The 17,451-nt window shown below is 36.9% G+C and overlaps 1 protein-coding gene across 1 annotated transcript in view; it reads left to right on the top strand.

Annotated features, from left to right (window-relative positions):
* Positions 1 to 253: 253 nt before the first annotated feature.
* LOC135699094 (glutamate decarboxylase-like) overlaps positions 254 to 17,451 on the top strand; it is a 47,836-nt gene continuing 30,638 nt past the window's right edge. Inside the window, exons 1-2 of the mRNA XM_065219283.1 lie at positions 254 to 619; positions 693 to 762. Of these exons, the coding sequence (XP_065075355.1) occupies positions 699 to 762 (64 nt within the window). The 5' untranslated portion in view covers positions 254 to 619; positions 693 to 698. The remainder of the gene's footprint in view (positions 620 to 692; positions 763 to 17,451) is intronic.

Genomic DNA, 17,451 nt, shown 5'->3' with positions numbered 1-17,451 from the left:
GTTCTCATTTCCTATTTCCTTTTTACACACACCAGCCACCCACACCGATTCTTGCGTCCTTGCGCTCTTTGCCGTGTCCTTCAGAAGGATTTTCAACTGCCCAGAGTGGAAAACCCAGCACAAGGATTCATCGATGACGTAATAACTGTGCTCATCATGTGGTCTCCCGAGCTGAATCCAACACATACACGAACGCTCCAGCACAGCCGTTCTTCGTGCTGGATGCTGTGATACAATTTTCCTCTTCGTTTTATTCGGGCCAAAGCTTTGCTGCTCTGGAATCCTCAGCTTTTTCGCATAGCTAGTGAGAACGTCAGACAGCACGGTTTGCTGCATCGAACGATCTTTGTTTGCACTGTCCGTCCGGGTACCGTGTGTGCACTGGTGAAAATTCCAAGATTTAAAATAGTAAAAAAGGGATATAATCTCACTGAATTGTCTTTGGAAACAATCTACTCTAACGAAATTGTAACAATTAATTGCATTGTGATAAATAGCCAATTTTAAACGGAATTATTGTGTTAAGGTTGTTACGTAACGGTTGTAGTTGCAAAGTTTATCCAAAATCTATCAACAGTGAACACATCTAGTTGCTGGTCCCGAGGAGTGCACTAAACAGGTAAACTCTGCGGAAACTGCACAATCAGGAAGGATTCCCTTTAGCTAACCGATCAAATCAAATTTTCCGATAGATCAAAATGACGTCGATAAACGTGGACAAGTACAAGCTGTCTGACAAAACGGCCAAACTCACAGCGAAAGGTAAGTGTTACATAACGTTTTTCGTTTGCCTTCTTACGTCATCAAGATGGCGGCATGGGTGTGGAAAAATGCGAGTTGGTGGCTTGGAGTACAAAACAAGCATGTTAGAATTTTCTGATTATCTTTTACGCTGAATTTCAATCAGTTCATGCTACTTACAATGCATTAAATGGTTTTTTATATTCTTGAGGTCTTATCTGTACAATTATTAGTAATCTACTATTTTACAGTAGCGCCACCAAAAAGAGTGGTGAATGAAAGAAGCTTTAAGACACGTTTCCAACAAACGTTGTTAATTAGAACAAAATTTGATTTTTTTTTTAATCGCTTTCTTACTTATGCCAACAAGCAGTACTCAACTACTTAGTATCACTAATATTTTGAACTTTTGGAACATTTTGGTTATACAAATAGGGTAAATGTGCCAGTTATGGCACTAGTGCTCCCCTAATTCACCATGTTTAAAATAAGTTTCCACTATTTTTTAACGTAGTCCTACATAACAGCAGTGAGACTAACTTCCTGTGGAAGAAATTTTGGTTTATATTAAAAAATCAATATTTTATGCTGTAAGGCCAATTACAGGCCAACTAATGACATAACTTGTAAACTTCTCTTTCATTATTTTCAAGGGAAGCGTATCTTCCGAGGATGCACCGTAATTCATAAAAGATTGTATATATGTACTTCTGTACGATAGGAAAAAGTGGTGGATGAAAATTTAAATAATGCCTTGTATGAAAATCAGTTAGGATTTGATAAGAGTTTGTATGATTTGATAGGATTGGATAATCTTTGTTTCACATCCCCTGATTATTTCTCCATTTTTGCGGTACAATGTGGTTTTTAAACTCTTTCTAAGGCATCTTTTTTTTTGCTTCGTAACGTGGGTAGATCAACTTTTCGTGGTACGTTACGGAATGTAAGATCTACCACCGATTCCTAGTCCTGACTACTTAAAACTAGGGGAACAGGATTTTTCAGTAATATGTCCACCGAGGATGATCTTAAAACAAGAAAAAATGAGTTAGTTAGTTTTCATCTACGTGATTCGTAATCTTCTACATATTCGTTGTTCCCTAGGTTGGCGTGATTAAGACTAGGGTTCTGATGCATAGTCATTATCGGTGTCGTTGCTTAATTTTGTTGCTAAAGAATCCAATTTTTACTGACAAAGGGGCGCGCCTTTGGAGGGTATTTCAACACTCCGAAGGGTATAAATAGCTGGACCTTTCAATTAGAGTCGGATCCTTGCGATAAATGCAAGAATGACAACTGTAAAAAAAATCGAATACTTCATCATTTCTCAATAGTGATGGAGTAATACGACATGCACTAAACTAAGGACACGGAATATACTACAATAGATCAAATTACTGGTCGCAGTGGTGTCAGGTCCCGAACAGTGGGAAAAAGGCTTAGTTTTTTAACGTACCCCCACCCGGCGGTCAAGCACGCTCAATATCGTTTTTGTCATGTGCTTTTCGCATAGTGGGGGTTTACAAGCCCCAGATTGAGTATCGCTATTCAAAGGGATCATTCATAAATGACGTAGCATTTGAGGGTGGCGGGGGAGGTGTGGCTTCAGTTAGTGTGCCCAGCCATGTATTAGGTGTAGTAAAATACGGTACGAGGGGGAAGGAGGTCTAAAATTAATCAAAAATACACTACGTCGTTTATGAATGGTCTCTAACGAGTGGTAGTGATAGTAGTGCATTTTTAAGATTATTTACATGCTGTTGAAAAGAGTAGATTCTTTACAAAAACCGTTCCGTTAGGTTTTTGAACAAAAAGTTGAAAAAGTTCACAATTTCAACAATATATTTCTTAATCTATGATTTATTTAAAAAAAAAATCATGTGAAGTAAGTTTTATTCTCCTAGAAGCTACGTAAATAATCTGAACAAATTTTGTCGCGATTTGAATTTGTGAATAAGGTACATAGTTTGTATGGAAAAAAAAATATGCGAAACGAAAAGAAACTATAATTTGCATGTCAAAAATGTTCACATTGCTCAATTTTGCCAATCCCTGAAAAATACATCAGGCAAAACAACCGTTTGGCCAAATTTTTGATGGATATGCAGCCTTGGACGAAGTTATTACGCATAGTTTTCCCAATAGAGATATACGGAGTGATTTGAGATTTAGGCGTAATTGCATTTGTAAACAAACACGTCAATAACCGATTTCTCGCGAATAAAAGTTCAATCTCGAAAAGTAATAACACTATAAGGTAGAGGAATGATTTCTCTATCATTTGGTATAGTTTGTTTGTGAGATTGAGCTCTTATTCAAGAAAAATCAGTAATTGACGTGTTTGTTTACAAAAGCAATTACGCCCAAATATCAAATCACTCCGGATATACGTAAATCTTTGACATGCAAATGATATTTTAATCCCGTTTCCCAAACGTTAATCCAAACAAACTTTAAAATTCTCCCGTAAATTGAAATCACATCCAAAATCATTCAAATTTGGTACAGTTTTTGATCTAAGGAAATCATACTGCATAAAAAATTAATAAAATGCTGGTGCGATTATTATTATTATTATTATTGAACGTTAATAACATACGACATTTTGAAAGAAAATATCTTTGGGTTTGGAGAAATATTGGTTTAATACAAAAAGTTACAAGTTGGTGGAATGGTGGTGGAGATAAAAGAGCGAGTGTTTTTTGACGTATAATTACATCTCTTGACAACATATTGGGGGTGCAATTTCAAAAAACCAAAATTGACCGTATTACGAAAAGTGGTCAAGTTTTGACCACATATAAATCTGTCAATAACGGATGGATTTTAATTCTAAACAAGCCAATCGATTTGAAATTTTGCTACAAATCTGTTAAATTGAACACTTAATCAATTTTCAATAGGTCATTACTGAAAATTACACAAATGTCCAACTGTTGCAATAGTGATTAAAATTAGCGGTGCCGGTGGTGTAGTGGTAAGCGTGATTACCTCTAACCCCAGCAGGCCTGGGTTCAATCCCAGTCGGCGCCGCCGAGATGTTCTGAGGCATAACATCTCTGATCACGCCTTCCTTCGGAAGCCGTTGGTCCCCGGTTCATGAGTTGATGGGTCGATAGGTAGGGTCCAGGTGTGGGAGCTGCCTTCCTGGCGTCGGTAGCATTGGTGCTCAGCAAGGAAAACAAGATCGACGGAAAACAAACCAAAGGAAAAAAATAGTGATCAAAATTACCACCGATTGCCTGCAAACAGCGCATTCCCTAACACAGATTTCACAATCGAATTCGATCCTGTCTTCCTGAACGGTGCTTATTTAATCACCGTGAGTGGTGGTACCCAGTCGGTCGTCAGCAGCAGCAGCAGCATCAGGAGTGCTTACGGCGCGTAGCGTTGAACATTGTACACAACGAAAAGCTGCCCGCAAGCAGCGAGCTGCAGCCGACATGAGCGTCCATTCACTGAAGAAGGAGGAAGAAGCCTCACCGATCGGGATACAGCGTCGTGAGTCGCTGTGGGCCATCTATGCCGAGCGCGTCACCCTCGTACCAAAAACAAATTACAGATCGGCAACTTCATCCGTGTTGAACACCTTAATAGCTCAGCATTACTCAACCATCACAACAAAACGGTCAATTTCTGGGCCGCTATAAATTTGATAAAGAGTATTTTTGGACATTTGTCAATGTCATAAATAGGATGTCAGTTCCCATATGTTAAAATCTAACATACCGTATATTTTAAGGCAACATTGGCAGAATTCAAAGTCGGTCGTGGCATGAAAATGTCTGATTTTGATCCAGAGATTTTTCTACGAATATGTTAAAATTAAGTATTTATCATTTTTCAAAATGTCACTATTGCAAATTGCATGAATGTGCAACTGTTGTAATGGTGATCAAAATTATATTGCCTGCAAAAAGTGATTTCCCTAACATAGATTTCAAAATTGAATTCCATCCGATCTCGCCAAACGGTGCTTATTCGATCGCCGTGTGTGGTAGTGTCCGGTCGGTCGACATCATCAGCAGCAGCAGCTTAGTGCTTTCGGCGCATGGTATTGAACATTGTTCTCCAGTGCACAACGAGAGGCTGCCCGCAAGCAGCGAGCTGCAGCCCACATGAGTCCGTTCACCTAAGAAGGAGAAAGAAGACGCACCGCTACTGATCTGATTCAGTAGCTCTTCATGAATCGCTGTGGGTCATCTACGACAAGCGCGTCACGCTCGTTCTCAACAACATACAGTTCGCCATATAAATTTTCCCTTTTTTTAATAAACCGAAAATTATGTGCGTTTTGTGATCAAAAATGCGTAATTTTGTCATGAGAAAACGAGGCTTTTCCGTGATAGGAAAAGCAAGGTTGCAAATACTCATTTCAGCTTAAACATTGTTTTTTTTTTTTAATTATGAAGTAATTAGATGCCATGATCAAATTTTGAATTGGTAGGATACAAGAAGAGGTTGCAAAGAATGTGTTTGACATATTAAACCTGTTTATTTCACTTCATGAGAGTCACAATCAGCGATTTTTCACAAACTCACTAACTCACTCACTCACTCACTCAGCGATCCGAAAATCGCTGATTGTGACTCATAGAATGCAAAATTTACAGGTTTTATATTTCAAACGCATACTTTGTAACCTCTTCTTGTAAGTTACAAGTAAAACATATCATCATACCATCTTTTGGTTTTATTATTCCGAAAAACATTATTTTAGCTGAAATGAGTATTTGCAACCTTGAGGAAAAGTGTTTTCCCCAAAACAGTCGCCAAATATTGATACCGAGTACGTAATCCTACTTCAAAGCTACGGTAGTGTCTTGGATATAACCAACTATCTATTGAATTAACCAAAAGTTCTGTTTGTTTGGTGTACGAAAATGCGTAATTTTTACATCAGAAAACGAGGCGTTTCCGTGATGGGAAAAGTGGTTTTCCGAACACAGTCACCGAATATTGATTCCAAGCACTGAACATGCCAGACCGTACCTATCTTTATGCCTTTTGTTGTAAATTTTAAGTCCCTCCTATTAAGAGAATTATGCCATAAAAAATCTTGCACAATTCTGCTCAATTGCCCAAGGCTTAAAATTTGCATCAAAAAGCATAAACGTAGGTGCGTCCGGTAGGCTCAGATTCTGTGATTGATGTGTTTTCTCTAATACATATTTCATTTCCGCACCACTATCATCTCCAAGAACATCGAGGACTAATTTCCACAGCATTGTTCCAAACTGGCTTCCATGCTTCCAACTCGTCCGGGATTGGCTTGTACTACATGGACATCTACAGAGCACCTCACAAACAGAACTCTCAAATTGCTTCCGCATTTCAACCTATCGAACTTCTTCACTGAAAACGAGTTAAGAAATCATTTTAATACATACTATACTTTTGCTGTGATATCAAAACTACCTTTCGTAATCCAACGTCAAATCTATGGTCTTATCTTGGATACAACCCCTTTTTTTATTTTTTTATTTCATATCAAATTTGTATTTATGACAAATACGCGTATTTCATGCCAGCTATTGTTGATTATTTTCCAACGTTTAAATATGATTACTGAAAAACATCTGCAGAAAACAATATGTTTCTAGATTATTAGATTACCAGCTTCCCGTAAACAATCGCGCTTGTTGATTGGGCTATCAAATTTCCACCATACATAATCTTATAAAAACATTTTGCTGTTCTTGTGTACAACCTGTGATTAACTGTACTGTAACACGGAGTCAGCGGATATTTCTCATAACATTACTATGCCTGTAGGTATATGCATAGGACTTGACTCTTATTCATTCTATTTAATTGATTAGTTAACTCTTAGTAGAGTAGTCGAATTGATTTGCAGTGTTCAAAAAAGTTATTCTGTATGAGTTGCCCAATCTACATAAATCTCAAACATGCCCGATGCTGAGAAAAGTGTGAATTTGTTTTAAGCAAATGTATATTTTCATTCCGTTTTCCTTTATGTTCACAGACTCTCTTTAAAATCCTGATGCAATTTTAGATCGCAATCAAATTTTGTACAGCTATTGGCGGCCTCAATACAAATCGAAATAGCCCTAAAGAGTCGGCCTAATCGCCCATTTTGGCAGAAGCAGAAAACATCAAATAAATCCATGATTTCAAAGTTAATAAGTCAACTATGGGTTTGATACGATACTTTAGTTAATAAGCTACCGAACCAAGTCAATAAGAACGCATGATATGAAGGTTTGCACCCGTAATTCACAAAAACTAAAAAAGCGCTCCGACCGAATCAATTTTTATTTTCATCCGATACACAACAAAAAAAATATTTTAATATCACATCAAAGTGGATGCATTTCAATCGTATCGAAAATATGGTGTAATTTAATTGCCAAAAAGGACAATATTATCATTAAAACAGTGCATGAACTGACATTACGCTGCTTTTACTGCATTTGTTTATTTTTGTGGCCATAAAAATTACACGAGATTCCGACATGAATGAATTGCATATTCTTGGATGTAATATTAAAATTTATTTTTTTCTGTGTAGGCCGAAGTGAATTCATTGGCGTTTCAATGCGTTAGGCCGAGTTTGGCATCAAGAAGCAGTGTTAGACTTTTGACAATATCTCAACGGTTTCTCTTTATCAAATCTATCCTCTGCCTTCATCTAGAGGTATTTTCTAAAGATTTTCTTTCCAACATCAATCGGTTTTTTTTTCAATTTGCACTGGAGGTTTTTTTTTCAATTTGATGTTTCCCCAGAATATTTATTTCAACTTCTAGCAAAAGCTTCATCCAACATACCATGGAAGTTTCTTTCGAAGCAAATTTTCCACAACAGTTTCCGGGATCAATTTTTTGGTGAAAATTTGTATTTAACATATGCCTTTCCTAAGAATTTGGGTCCCAAGAAATTCGCATATCTAGATTATCTTACATTCAATGTAACGTTGGATTTATTACATCCTCGGCATATGTTTCATACAACTAATGTTATGGCAGTTCTTGCAATAGACTGCAGCGATCAAGCATTTTTTTCAAGAATGCATCTATGATGTTTGCATAAAACGTTCACGAGATGATTTTATGGACGCAATGCATTTTTAAACTACGGTGTTAACCAGACCTTATCCATTCATCCACTTGGTATTTCAGGGCCACAAATCTTATCATCAAAAAAAAAAACCCTGTCGATTTGAAAGTTTTGCAGCAAAAACATAGTAGGGTAGATGTACCAGTTTTGGCTGTACGTTCCTATTATGTTGTGATCCAATTATGGCCTAGAGGAATTTCATATGCCATCATTGGAACACTCTATAATAGGAACGTATGGCCACAACTCGTACATCTAACCTGTCACTTTCAGCTTCGTACATGTACATGGGTCATTGGTTCATTGATTGTCAGTTGTCTGCGAAGATGTATTTTTTTATAGTCACTCTTGGGTCATTAGCGACTTGTCTGTGGATGAGATTTGAACTCGTGACTGTAGCTTATAGATGTAAAACAGAACGCCAAGGCCGTTGCCTCGTGAATCATAGCTTTAAATTTTCATCTTCCCATTACATCTTATGCAATAACACGAACCTTGAACTATGTCGATTATGGAAAAAAAAGCGGTATGTATACTAGGGTGGGTTAGCTTTACAACCCCTGGCTCTCCACAGCTCTTTCGATTTGTATTGAGGCCCCCAGCAATTGTGACAAATTTGAACAAATTTGATTACGATCTGGATTTGCGGGAGAGATTTCTAATTTGTATAGCTTGTATGTATGCGCGGAACAATAGGTCGACAGTAAAAAAAAAAACTTTTTACGCAGATTTCGGATCGATTTGTGGTTTTAGACGAAGTTGTTCTGTATAGTTTTCTCAATCTAAGTTCCAGCTTTGGTAAAAATAGAGCATTTTTTGAAATTTGGACTAGAAAATGAAAAGATGTGTTCCGTTTTCCATAAATTTTCCCATACAAACTTTGAAGATTTCCAGATCGTAACCGAATACGTTCAAATTTGGCACAGTTGCTGGGGACTTCAATACGATTTGAAAGACCTGTAGGGAGTCGGGGGTTGTAATCCTCCATATCAACTTAACCCACCCTATTGTATACCCTTCTTTGCAAGAAGAGTAAAAGACAAAAACATCATCATGATTTCATGATAAGAGATGAAATTACAGAACTTTCACCAGAACCCGGTTCGTCAATCGGCGCACACTTTTATTGTCCTTCGTATTGACAATTTTAAACCATCATATCTACTGCCTGTTGGATGGTGATCACTTTGCTCTTCACATTCCCCTGCATAATTGCCTAAAATATATCAATCAATCTGAACTGGGGACAATTCTCGAGTAACATTTGAAATGGGCCTATGTCCAAAACGTAAACAAATCGGGTTTTGATACCATTCTTTAGCACCGCTTGATACTAATCGTGTAAGAAAGTTCCGCAAAATCGAGAAAAATCATTAAAAATAACTCGATTTTCGAAACGGCCGATCAACGAAATTTTTCGATTCATTAATAGGCCCGCACGCTAAAACGGCCAACCATTCATTTATTTCATTTCATTGATAAGCCTAGTGACGTAGAAGGGCCGATGATTCAAAAATTTCAAACCAAAGCTAGGCCCTACTGCTTGAGGCAGGGCCGATGATTTGTTTTGAATTTATTTGACGTTGCGAAAAGGCTTAGCAAAGGGGCCTACCATTTCTGATGACAAGCACAACGGCATAACAAAAAGGGCCTATCCATTGAAAGATTAACAAAAAAGGCTTATTAATTTTTGAAATTATATTGTTATCGATTTTCATATATTTTTTAAACTTTCAGCATATTTTGGATGTTGTATACTGAGATACAGTTACTATTGTTATTGTGAACAATATAAATGCCTAAAATACTTCAATTTTCTTAAATATTAATTGAATAGTGGCGGTCAAAATTTAAAATTCATTTTCTGGTTTGTTTACGTTTTGGACATAGGCCCATTTCAAATGTTACTTTAGAATTGAGGTCTTTTGGAATAAGCTAGCCACTATGTCCTCGTATCATTGTAGCACATTTTTGCATGATCTGGCTATTCGGTAGGATTTTGGAAGGAATATTTTCCCGAGTTGTATACTTGGCCATATTATATCTCGGAAGCAACCTGAAATCGGTTTTAAACAGGTTTCTACACCCATGAGAAGACATCTGTTTTAATTGGTCATACAGCTTATGGGCATGGAATAATGCCACATTGTTGAATTAATTAATTATTTAATTATCACCAAAAGACAACGTTCAGTTTTGTTTCCGTAGTGATTCAAAACGAAATGATGAATGAGCTTAAAGTATAATGCGTCACTGCTTAACTTGACTGAGTTTACTCAGAAGCAAAACAGAACTTGATTCGTGTTGCGCTGAAATCGTTTAACTTGCTGCAATGCATCATCACTTTATGAGGCTAATGCCTCATAACATGTTACAAGGGTGTTATTATTATTATCGACGAGAAAAACGGCATCTAGATAGCGCTGTAACATATTATTTCTCTGTAGTGCGAACATGACATAAGGCAATTAGTGAATAAGTAGGTTGTGGTACTACCATAGCGTTTGGGAGTAATAAACCGTAATACGTTTGAAAACAATGATGACAAACAGCTACATCCAAAATTCATGCATTAAATTCAATAATAACAAGTTTAATTAAGACTGCTGAAAATAAAACTTTACGAGGCTGTCTGAATACGGATTGATGGGGGGCTTGCAAAAACTTCTAGTCGAATTCAGGTTTGAGAAGCATCCGTCTTCTGCATTAATGACGGTATCTAAGAGGGATATTCTCATATTACTTTATGAATTCACCAACTTTGATCTCAAAATGTTTTGAAAAAGATACTATTTGCTTAACCCACTATGTATTATTGTCACCAGTGCCATTATAACATGTATAATAATTATCGGCAAAAATAAATCCTTAACAAACTTGTAATAAGAAGCAACGGCTCAGAGCAAACATAAAACGCAATTTTGCCGGTTAGTTGTTTTGTGCTTTGAGATGAACATGTCATAAGCACCAACTACTATATAAAGTGTAGCAGCTTAATACACTGACAGTGTGCGTCATCTGCAATAAAATTAAGAATGCATTTAGTATACGTAATGCTGATGAAGCAAGGAGATGTATTTGAAAAATTACCATTCTCGTTAAGTGTGTTCTCAGTGCTAAGGATTAGACCTGTTCATTTTAACAGAAATGATAGGAATGCATCGGGTCAACCGTGATTACTTTTCGTCATGTTTTTTTTATCTAAGGCAAAGTGTCACTCGAGCCATAACAGTCATTTATAAAAAAAAAACGAACATTTTGAATGGCTCGATTGCCACTTGCCTTTGATAAAAAAAAACACGTCTACTGAGGATTCATATTTCTAATAAAATCATCTTTCAATGAAATAGTCATCGGTCGTCATTGAAAAGCAATGCAACTATGTTCTGTCAATCTAATTGAAACTGTTATTGGCTCTGTTGCCTTGTGCATTTTAGCTATAAACGGCCTCTTTTCTAATTGTTATCTCTCAATCTATGGAATCTACACTAAAACTAGGTTTGAACGAAATTTCAAGAACAGTATGAGGAACATTATGCCGTAGATTACACATTTTTATTTTAGATGTGTGGAAAGTTCGTAGAACAAATTCTTTAAAATTCTTCACTTTTTAAGATATCTTCGAGCATGAAACTAAGTCAAACTTCAATAAAATCACTTTTAATGGTCAACCTTTGGTCACAAAGTTGGTAGATAACACATTAAGCTTTGCTATGAAAGTTGTTACAGCAGTTTTAGTTGTTTCAGTTTCAAGATACAAATATTATAAGCCGTAAATTACATTAAAAACATAAAATTAACTTGAAGCACCTCTAAATCATCACCGATTTTGCTGAAAATTTGCACAGAAGTTCAAATTAACATGACGAACAGTAATCACGGTTGACCCGGTGCATCCCGAACATTTCTGTTAAAATGAACAGGTCTACTAAGGATGTACGTTAAGTGGATTGCCTCCTACCAGGGAATAAAAAAATGAATGTCATAACAAAATGCAATACCACATATGAGTCAAATAGTAATGGGTGATCAGTAGCGGCAAGCAACAAACATAAAATTATTGCCATACCTATCTGAGAAAAATTATCAGCTTTAATAGCATGGTTGCCAGTTGCGTTGTATTTTTTTTTTTTTTCGAGAAATAGCAATATTAGTAAGTTTGTATGTATGCAACAAATGATGATATAGCTTGATTGGAACGGTGGAATGACATAACAAAAACTTTCCCATTAATTTACGTGTATCATCAACCGCATTGCAAATAAATTCTTTTGCTGCAGAGAGTTTGTCATGACAATCGTCGCTAGCATTTTGTCTATATGTATTGTAGCTTGCTTTTTCTGTTTTGATACCCTGTCTCCTCCATACAACCATGAACCAGCGCTGAAGTGATTTAGTTGACCAAGATGACCATAAAAAAAAACGTTTGAACAGGCATATTTCAAAAACCGTGTAAATAATCGCATTATTTCAAAACCAGAATTAAAAATACCGCGTTCTTTCAAAATTAATCGTAAAAAAAACTCAACAGCGTGCTTGAAAATTTTGTCTTTAGGGGAAACAGCCCTATTGTTGCGGTACGTTGGGTAGCGTTAGAAGCCTATTGTTGTGTATGGAGACCTCCATCTAACGCTGCTAACGTACCACAACAATAGGGCTGTTTCCCCTACTTCTAATCCCTGATTACCTAGGAAAGGTTTCGATCATGATAAAGTTCTTCTTGCTCAGTTCAGATCATTTTGGAGTTTTCTCACAACGCAGACTTTTCTTTGAAGACCATTATTAAAATATTGCCAATTCAGAGAAAAATTAGCATTTGGCGTCAGATTATCAGCTTTAATAGCATGCTGTGGCTGTCAGTTGCGTCGAATTATTTTCCCGGAAACGGTAATATGCACGCAGTAAAAGATTCCCTTCTAAATCCTTAAAAAACTGAGCAACCCATGCTTCTTGGGCATCATTAAAATCAGATGCTGAAACCGAAAAACGGCAAGACTTAAGAAAATTGTAAGCAACAACTTTTTAAATAACGTTTATTTTCGGGGGCCTCCCTTAGCTCAGTCGGTAAAGGCGGAGCTACAAAGCAAGACCATGCTGGAAGTGGCTGAGTTCGATTCCCGGTCCGGTCTAGGAATTTTTCGCGTTGGAAAATTGTTCGACTTCCCTGGGCAACAGAGTATGATTGACTTGCCACACAATTATACTAATGCAAAAATGGTACAGGCATCGAAAGCTCTCAAGTAATAACTGTGGAAGTACATCTAGAACACTAAGTTGAGAGCACGTAATAAGATAAAATGCCATAAGTATTAAGCTTGAAATGCGAAGAAGAAGAAGAAGAAGAAGTTATGATAATCTGTATTGCGTATTTTGCACTAAAGTAGACTTTTGCGTAAAAAATAATCCCTCAGATTTTTTTTCGCTCAGTCCGATAAAAATTAACATTTACCATATCAATGTAAGAAAGTGTGACATTTTACAATAGAGTATCGTATTGACACACTAATGGTAATAAAACTTTGAAAATTATGAATTTAAAATATTTCTAAGACGAACAAAATAAAATTGAGGGATTGTTAGTAACGCAGGAGTCTACTTTGGGTGAAATACGCAATAATTATCTTATTAAATTTACAGGAATTGTATACATTGAATGTTTAACAACAAGTGATACCAGCGACTTGGTTGTGGAATGCATGTAGACCTAAATGTTTTCTAACTAGTGGTGATGGCCTCAGTATAGTAGTAATTTGGGCGATGAAAATAAAATAATGAAATAATTATTAAAAATAATGTAATAATATTTATCAGTGTATGCTATTACCAACCCGCTCTATAACGAACGCACTGTTTTCATGCTGTCAGTGAGTATTGATGAGTCTACGTTACGGTCGGCCAGCAGATGGAAATGATGTGAAAATGATAATGACGTTTTGCTAGCTGTCAAATCGTATGGAATATTTTTTAGTACATCATCACTTTTGTGGTTTTGGATTTCAAACCTAGGTGTCGCATGCACTGGTGCAGTTTCGCGTAGATTCATCAATAGAAACGCTATCCCTTACCGGAAAAAGGCTACCGATCGTACAATTGAAGGGGAATGATCGGGAAAAGAGCTCGGGTATGGTTATTGCTTAATACGAGCAACGAGTATTCGGGATTTGTCAGCGCCTGTTGGTTGAGAGGAGAATGCGGAAACCCGATCATGACAATCAGTGGCAGGCATGGAAAATCATTTGCATTCATAAATCTGTATCTCTTATGCATGATGAACTAGATAGGGCAGAACATGTTATTGTTTTTCGGTGAATGTAATTTACATTCAGTCAAAAACAATGGTGGGTTCAGTTTGCTCTCGTTCATCATGCATAAAAGATACAGATTTGAATTGCTGACTAAAGTTGTAGCTAATTATAAAAACTACAAAAGCTTCATACATTATTTTACGGAATTTTGTTGATGAAAAAAGTTAGAGACAAATGAATGTAAATGAATGTACGAAATGAATGTAAATGATTTTCCATGCCTAATCAGCGGTAGTGGACTTGGTTCACGAGAGAGTTTCTCAAGCAAGGTAGCGAAAGCGAGGGCGTATGACACTCTACGATTCATTGAGGCAAGAAAGGTATAGAAGTCACGGATCATGAAAGAAAGGTGAGAAAGAGAGGATCTATCGATCAGATTAATGTTGGTTCTCTCGTGTGATCCGATAATCCGACGAACATTGGAGTTCGTCATTCTGTTGGCGATAATTACCGCGATTGGACGTGCATTCACTGCAAGCAGCAATTTTGAAAATGGGCGGAAAGCGTCACGATAAGTAGTACTTAACATAACTGAAATTGTTTCTGACCAAATTGTCACAGATAATAAAACCAAGTGCATGAAGAATACTTGTTACTGAAATCGGTTTTTAGCTAATTGGACGTCGTACACGTTAAGTTATGAACTCTTCAACTGTACGGTATGCCCTGAAGTAGACCATTTAAATGAAACTTCAAATTAAATTTCGCTATTTCACTAGAGAACATGGTCCAGTTATGTTCCAGCTCCAGTTATGTAAGGTTCTATTGAGGCCATTAACATTTGTTAGAAAACCTCTAGGGCTACATGCATTCCACAACCAAGTTGCTGGTATCACATGTTTTTCTTTATTATTGTACATTCAATGTTTACAATTCCTGCAAATGTAATAATATTAAATACAGATTATCGAAAATAAACTTTATATAAAAAACTTGTTCTGTAACTTAGCTTAGCAGTTTAACAAACCAGAAGTCACCACCTTGATTCCAAAATGGTGTTAATAATCGATGTATGGCCTTTAAAATACCCTTCAATATTAAAAATTTCACCACAAACCGGAAGTCGCCATCATGTATTCAAAATTGGCGCCATCCATTGATTTCCGGCCTCTACACGCCGTCCCCGTTCAGAAAAACTCTATATTGTAGGGTATTAGACAGTTTTTCACAAACCGGAAGTCACCATCTTGGATTCCAAAATGACGTCAATCATAGATTTCTGGCCTCTATGCATACGTCGTCCCCGTTCCGGATATATCCATATTGTTGGCTATTTTACCGTTTTCCACAAACCGGATGACGCCATCTTGGATTCCAAAATGGCGTGAATCACCAATTTCTGGCTTCTACACATCGTCCCCGTTTTGGAAGAAATACCATATTGTAGGGTATTCAACAGTTTTCACAAACCGGAAGTCACCATCTTGGATTCCAAAATGGCGTGAATCATCGATTTCCGGCCTCTACACGTGGTCCCCGTCCGAAAGTATGTACCCATATTGACCGGTGAACCCACTCGAAGTAAACATACTAGTTTGTTTTTTTTTTGCCAAGCCCATTCCTCAGAAAAGAGTTAAGGCCCAAGCGCAATGACAGCGGAAGCGGAAAATCCCGATCTGAGTAAGCCTACTTGTCGGATGAAAATCAGTTAGATCCAAATCGACTCAGTTAGAACCAAATCGACTTCGCTTTTACAAAACACGTTATTTCAAAAATTGTCGTGAAAAAATCGTGTAAAAAATACTTGAGTGTACTTTCTGCACCATACTACATGCTCCGGATAAAAAAAATGATACACGCAAACCAAAAAATTATTACAATGAATGTTAGTTCCATTTCCTATCATCCTCTGTTGATGAACATCGCAGTGGATTTTAGAAGTTGACCTTGCAGACGATGCAATGATTTTGAATCTTTTTTATTTAGTGTTCTGTATATGCTTTCACCTACAGCAGAAAAGCAAATGAAGTCGAGTATACGAGGAAATGAGCCCTCTGTGTTTGCTTTTAGCGTAGCAGTGTAGCAAGTACAGGTCTGATAATCGCAACGTTCGTGGTTCGAGTCTGCACTTTTTCGTAGGCACTTTTTCTTTCGACATGATTAATTTCACTCACTAATACACTCCACATATTTCTTTATCTATTTTCTTGCATTGGACTGCAGCTCGGTATATAGCATCGTCGGTTCATGCGGTCTCCACTAACATCCCCTGATGAAGAATTCCACATAATTGTAAGCGAATCTTACATCCCCCGGTTGATTGTATCTTTACTTAAGCTTTATCATGCTCATATCAGCAAAACTTCACTTAACTTGAATGACAAATAAAATGGGACATACAGATTCTATTTTTCTCAAAAGATAATACCTTATTTCAATTGTAGTTCTTACGTAATTGTAAAACAACAATGACCGCTAGAAGGAAGCAAAAACTGAAAACCAATTTACCAAAGAATAGTAGCGTACACAATGAGGGAAAATCAAAAACATTCTATCGTTCCGCACGAGTGCTTTCGATTTAGTCTGCAGTTAACGATCCGTTAAAGTGTGGATAATCGTATTACTCGTGTCCAAATATTTGCACTGCCCGATCACAGGAAAACACAGTTCTTTGTATGTACGTTATGTCATACTGGGATGTGAATGTCAAAAATAGGCTCCTTCTAAATTTTTATCTCTTGCTCCAGTAATTGGAAAAATTCGGGGATAATTTAAATTCCACGCTACGACATACTTGCACAAAGAAAACATGAAAGAAGCATTCGCCTCGACCATGAGATTGTACTTTTTTAAGATAAATTTAATAACGGACAGCATTCCACGCATACCTTTGCACAGTTCCGCCACGGCATCCGGGCTGGAATGATAAATGCAATGTTAAATTAAAACCAACCCTCTCTAAAACTTCCCTTTTGCCAAGCTCCTCACCACATTGCGTTACGCCAACCATCGCACAGTTGAAATGATATGGACAGATAGGATTAAAACTGCCGTCTACCGTTGAAATCCTAATATGAACTATTTTCGCATTTGGATAAAACAATAATTTTCGCACTATTTCATTCGACGCATGCTATGGTAGCACTTGTTTGGAGCCTATCTACACATATTTAACTCCATATTATCCTATAAACTTTTCAATAGTTTCCTAATGGTCACCTATTGTTCAATAAATTTCAGTATTATACGAGAGCAATGAGTGCCAACAATCGTACTTACCGTAGCGTGCGCAAGCGGAATCGATGTCTTGGGTTTTTCACATTAAGAAATCATATATTTTATATATAACATATTTGGAACTACAGCGACAGCCAATTTTAATCCTTT

Source organism: Ochlerotatus camptorhynchus, unplaced genomic scaffold (genome assembly GCF_037179485.1).
Source record: "Ochlerotatus camptorhynchus isolate MF236.1 unplaced genomic scaffold, CSIRO-AGI_Acam_v1.1 ptg000009l, whole genome shotgun sequence".
NCBI classification, from domain to species: Eukaryota; Metazoa; Arthropoda; class Insecta; order Diptera; family Culicidae; genus Ochlerotatus; species Ochlerotatus camptorhynchus.
This window is presented reverse-complemented; position numbering and strand designations above follow the sequence as displayed.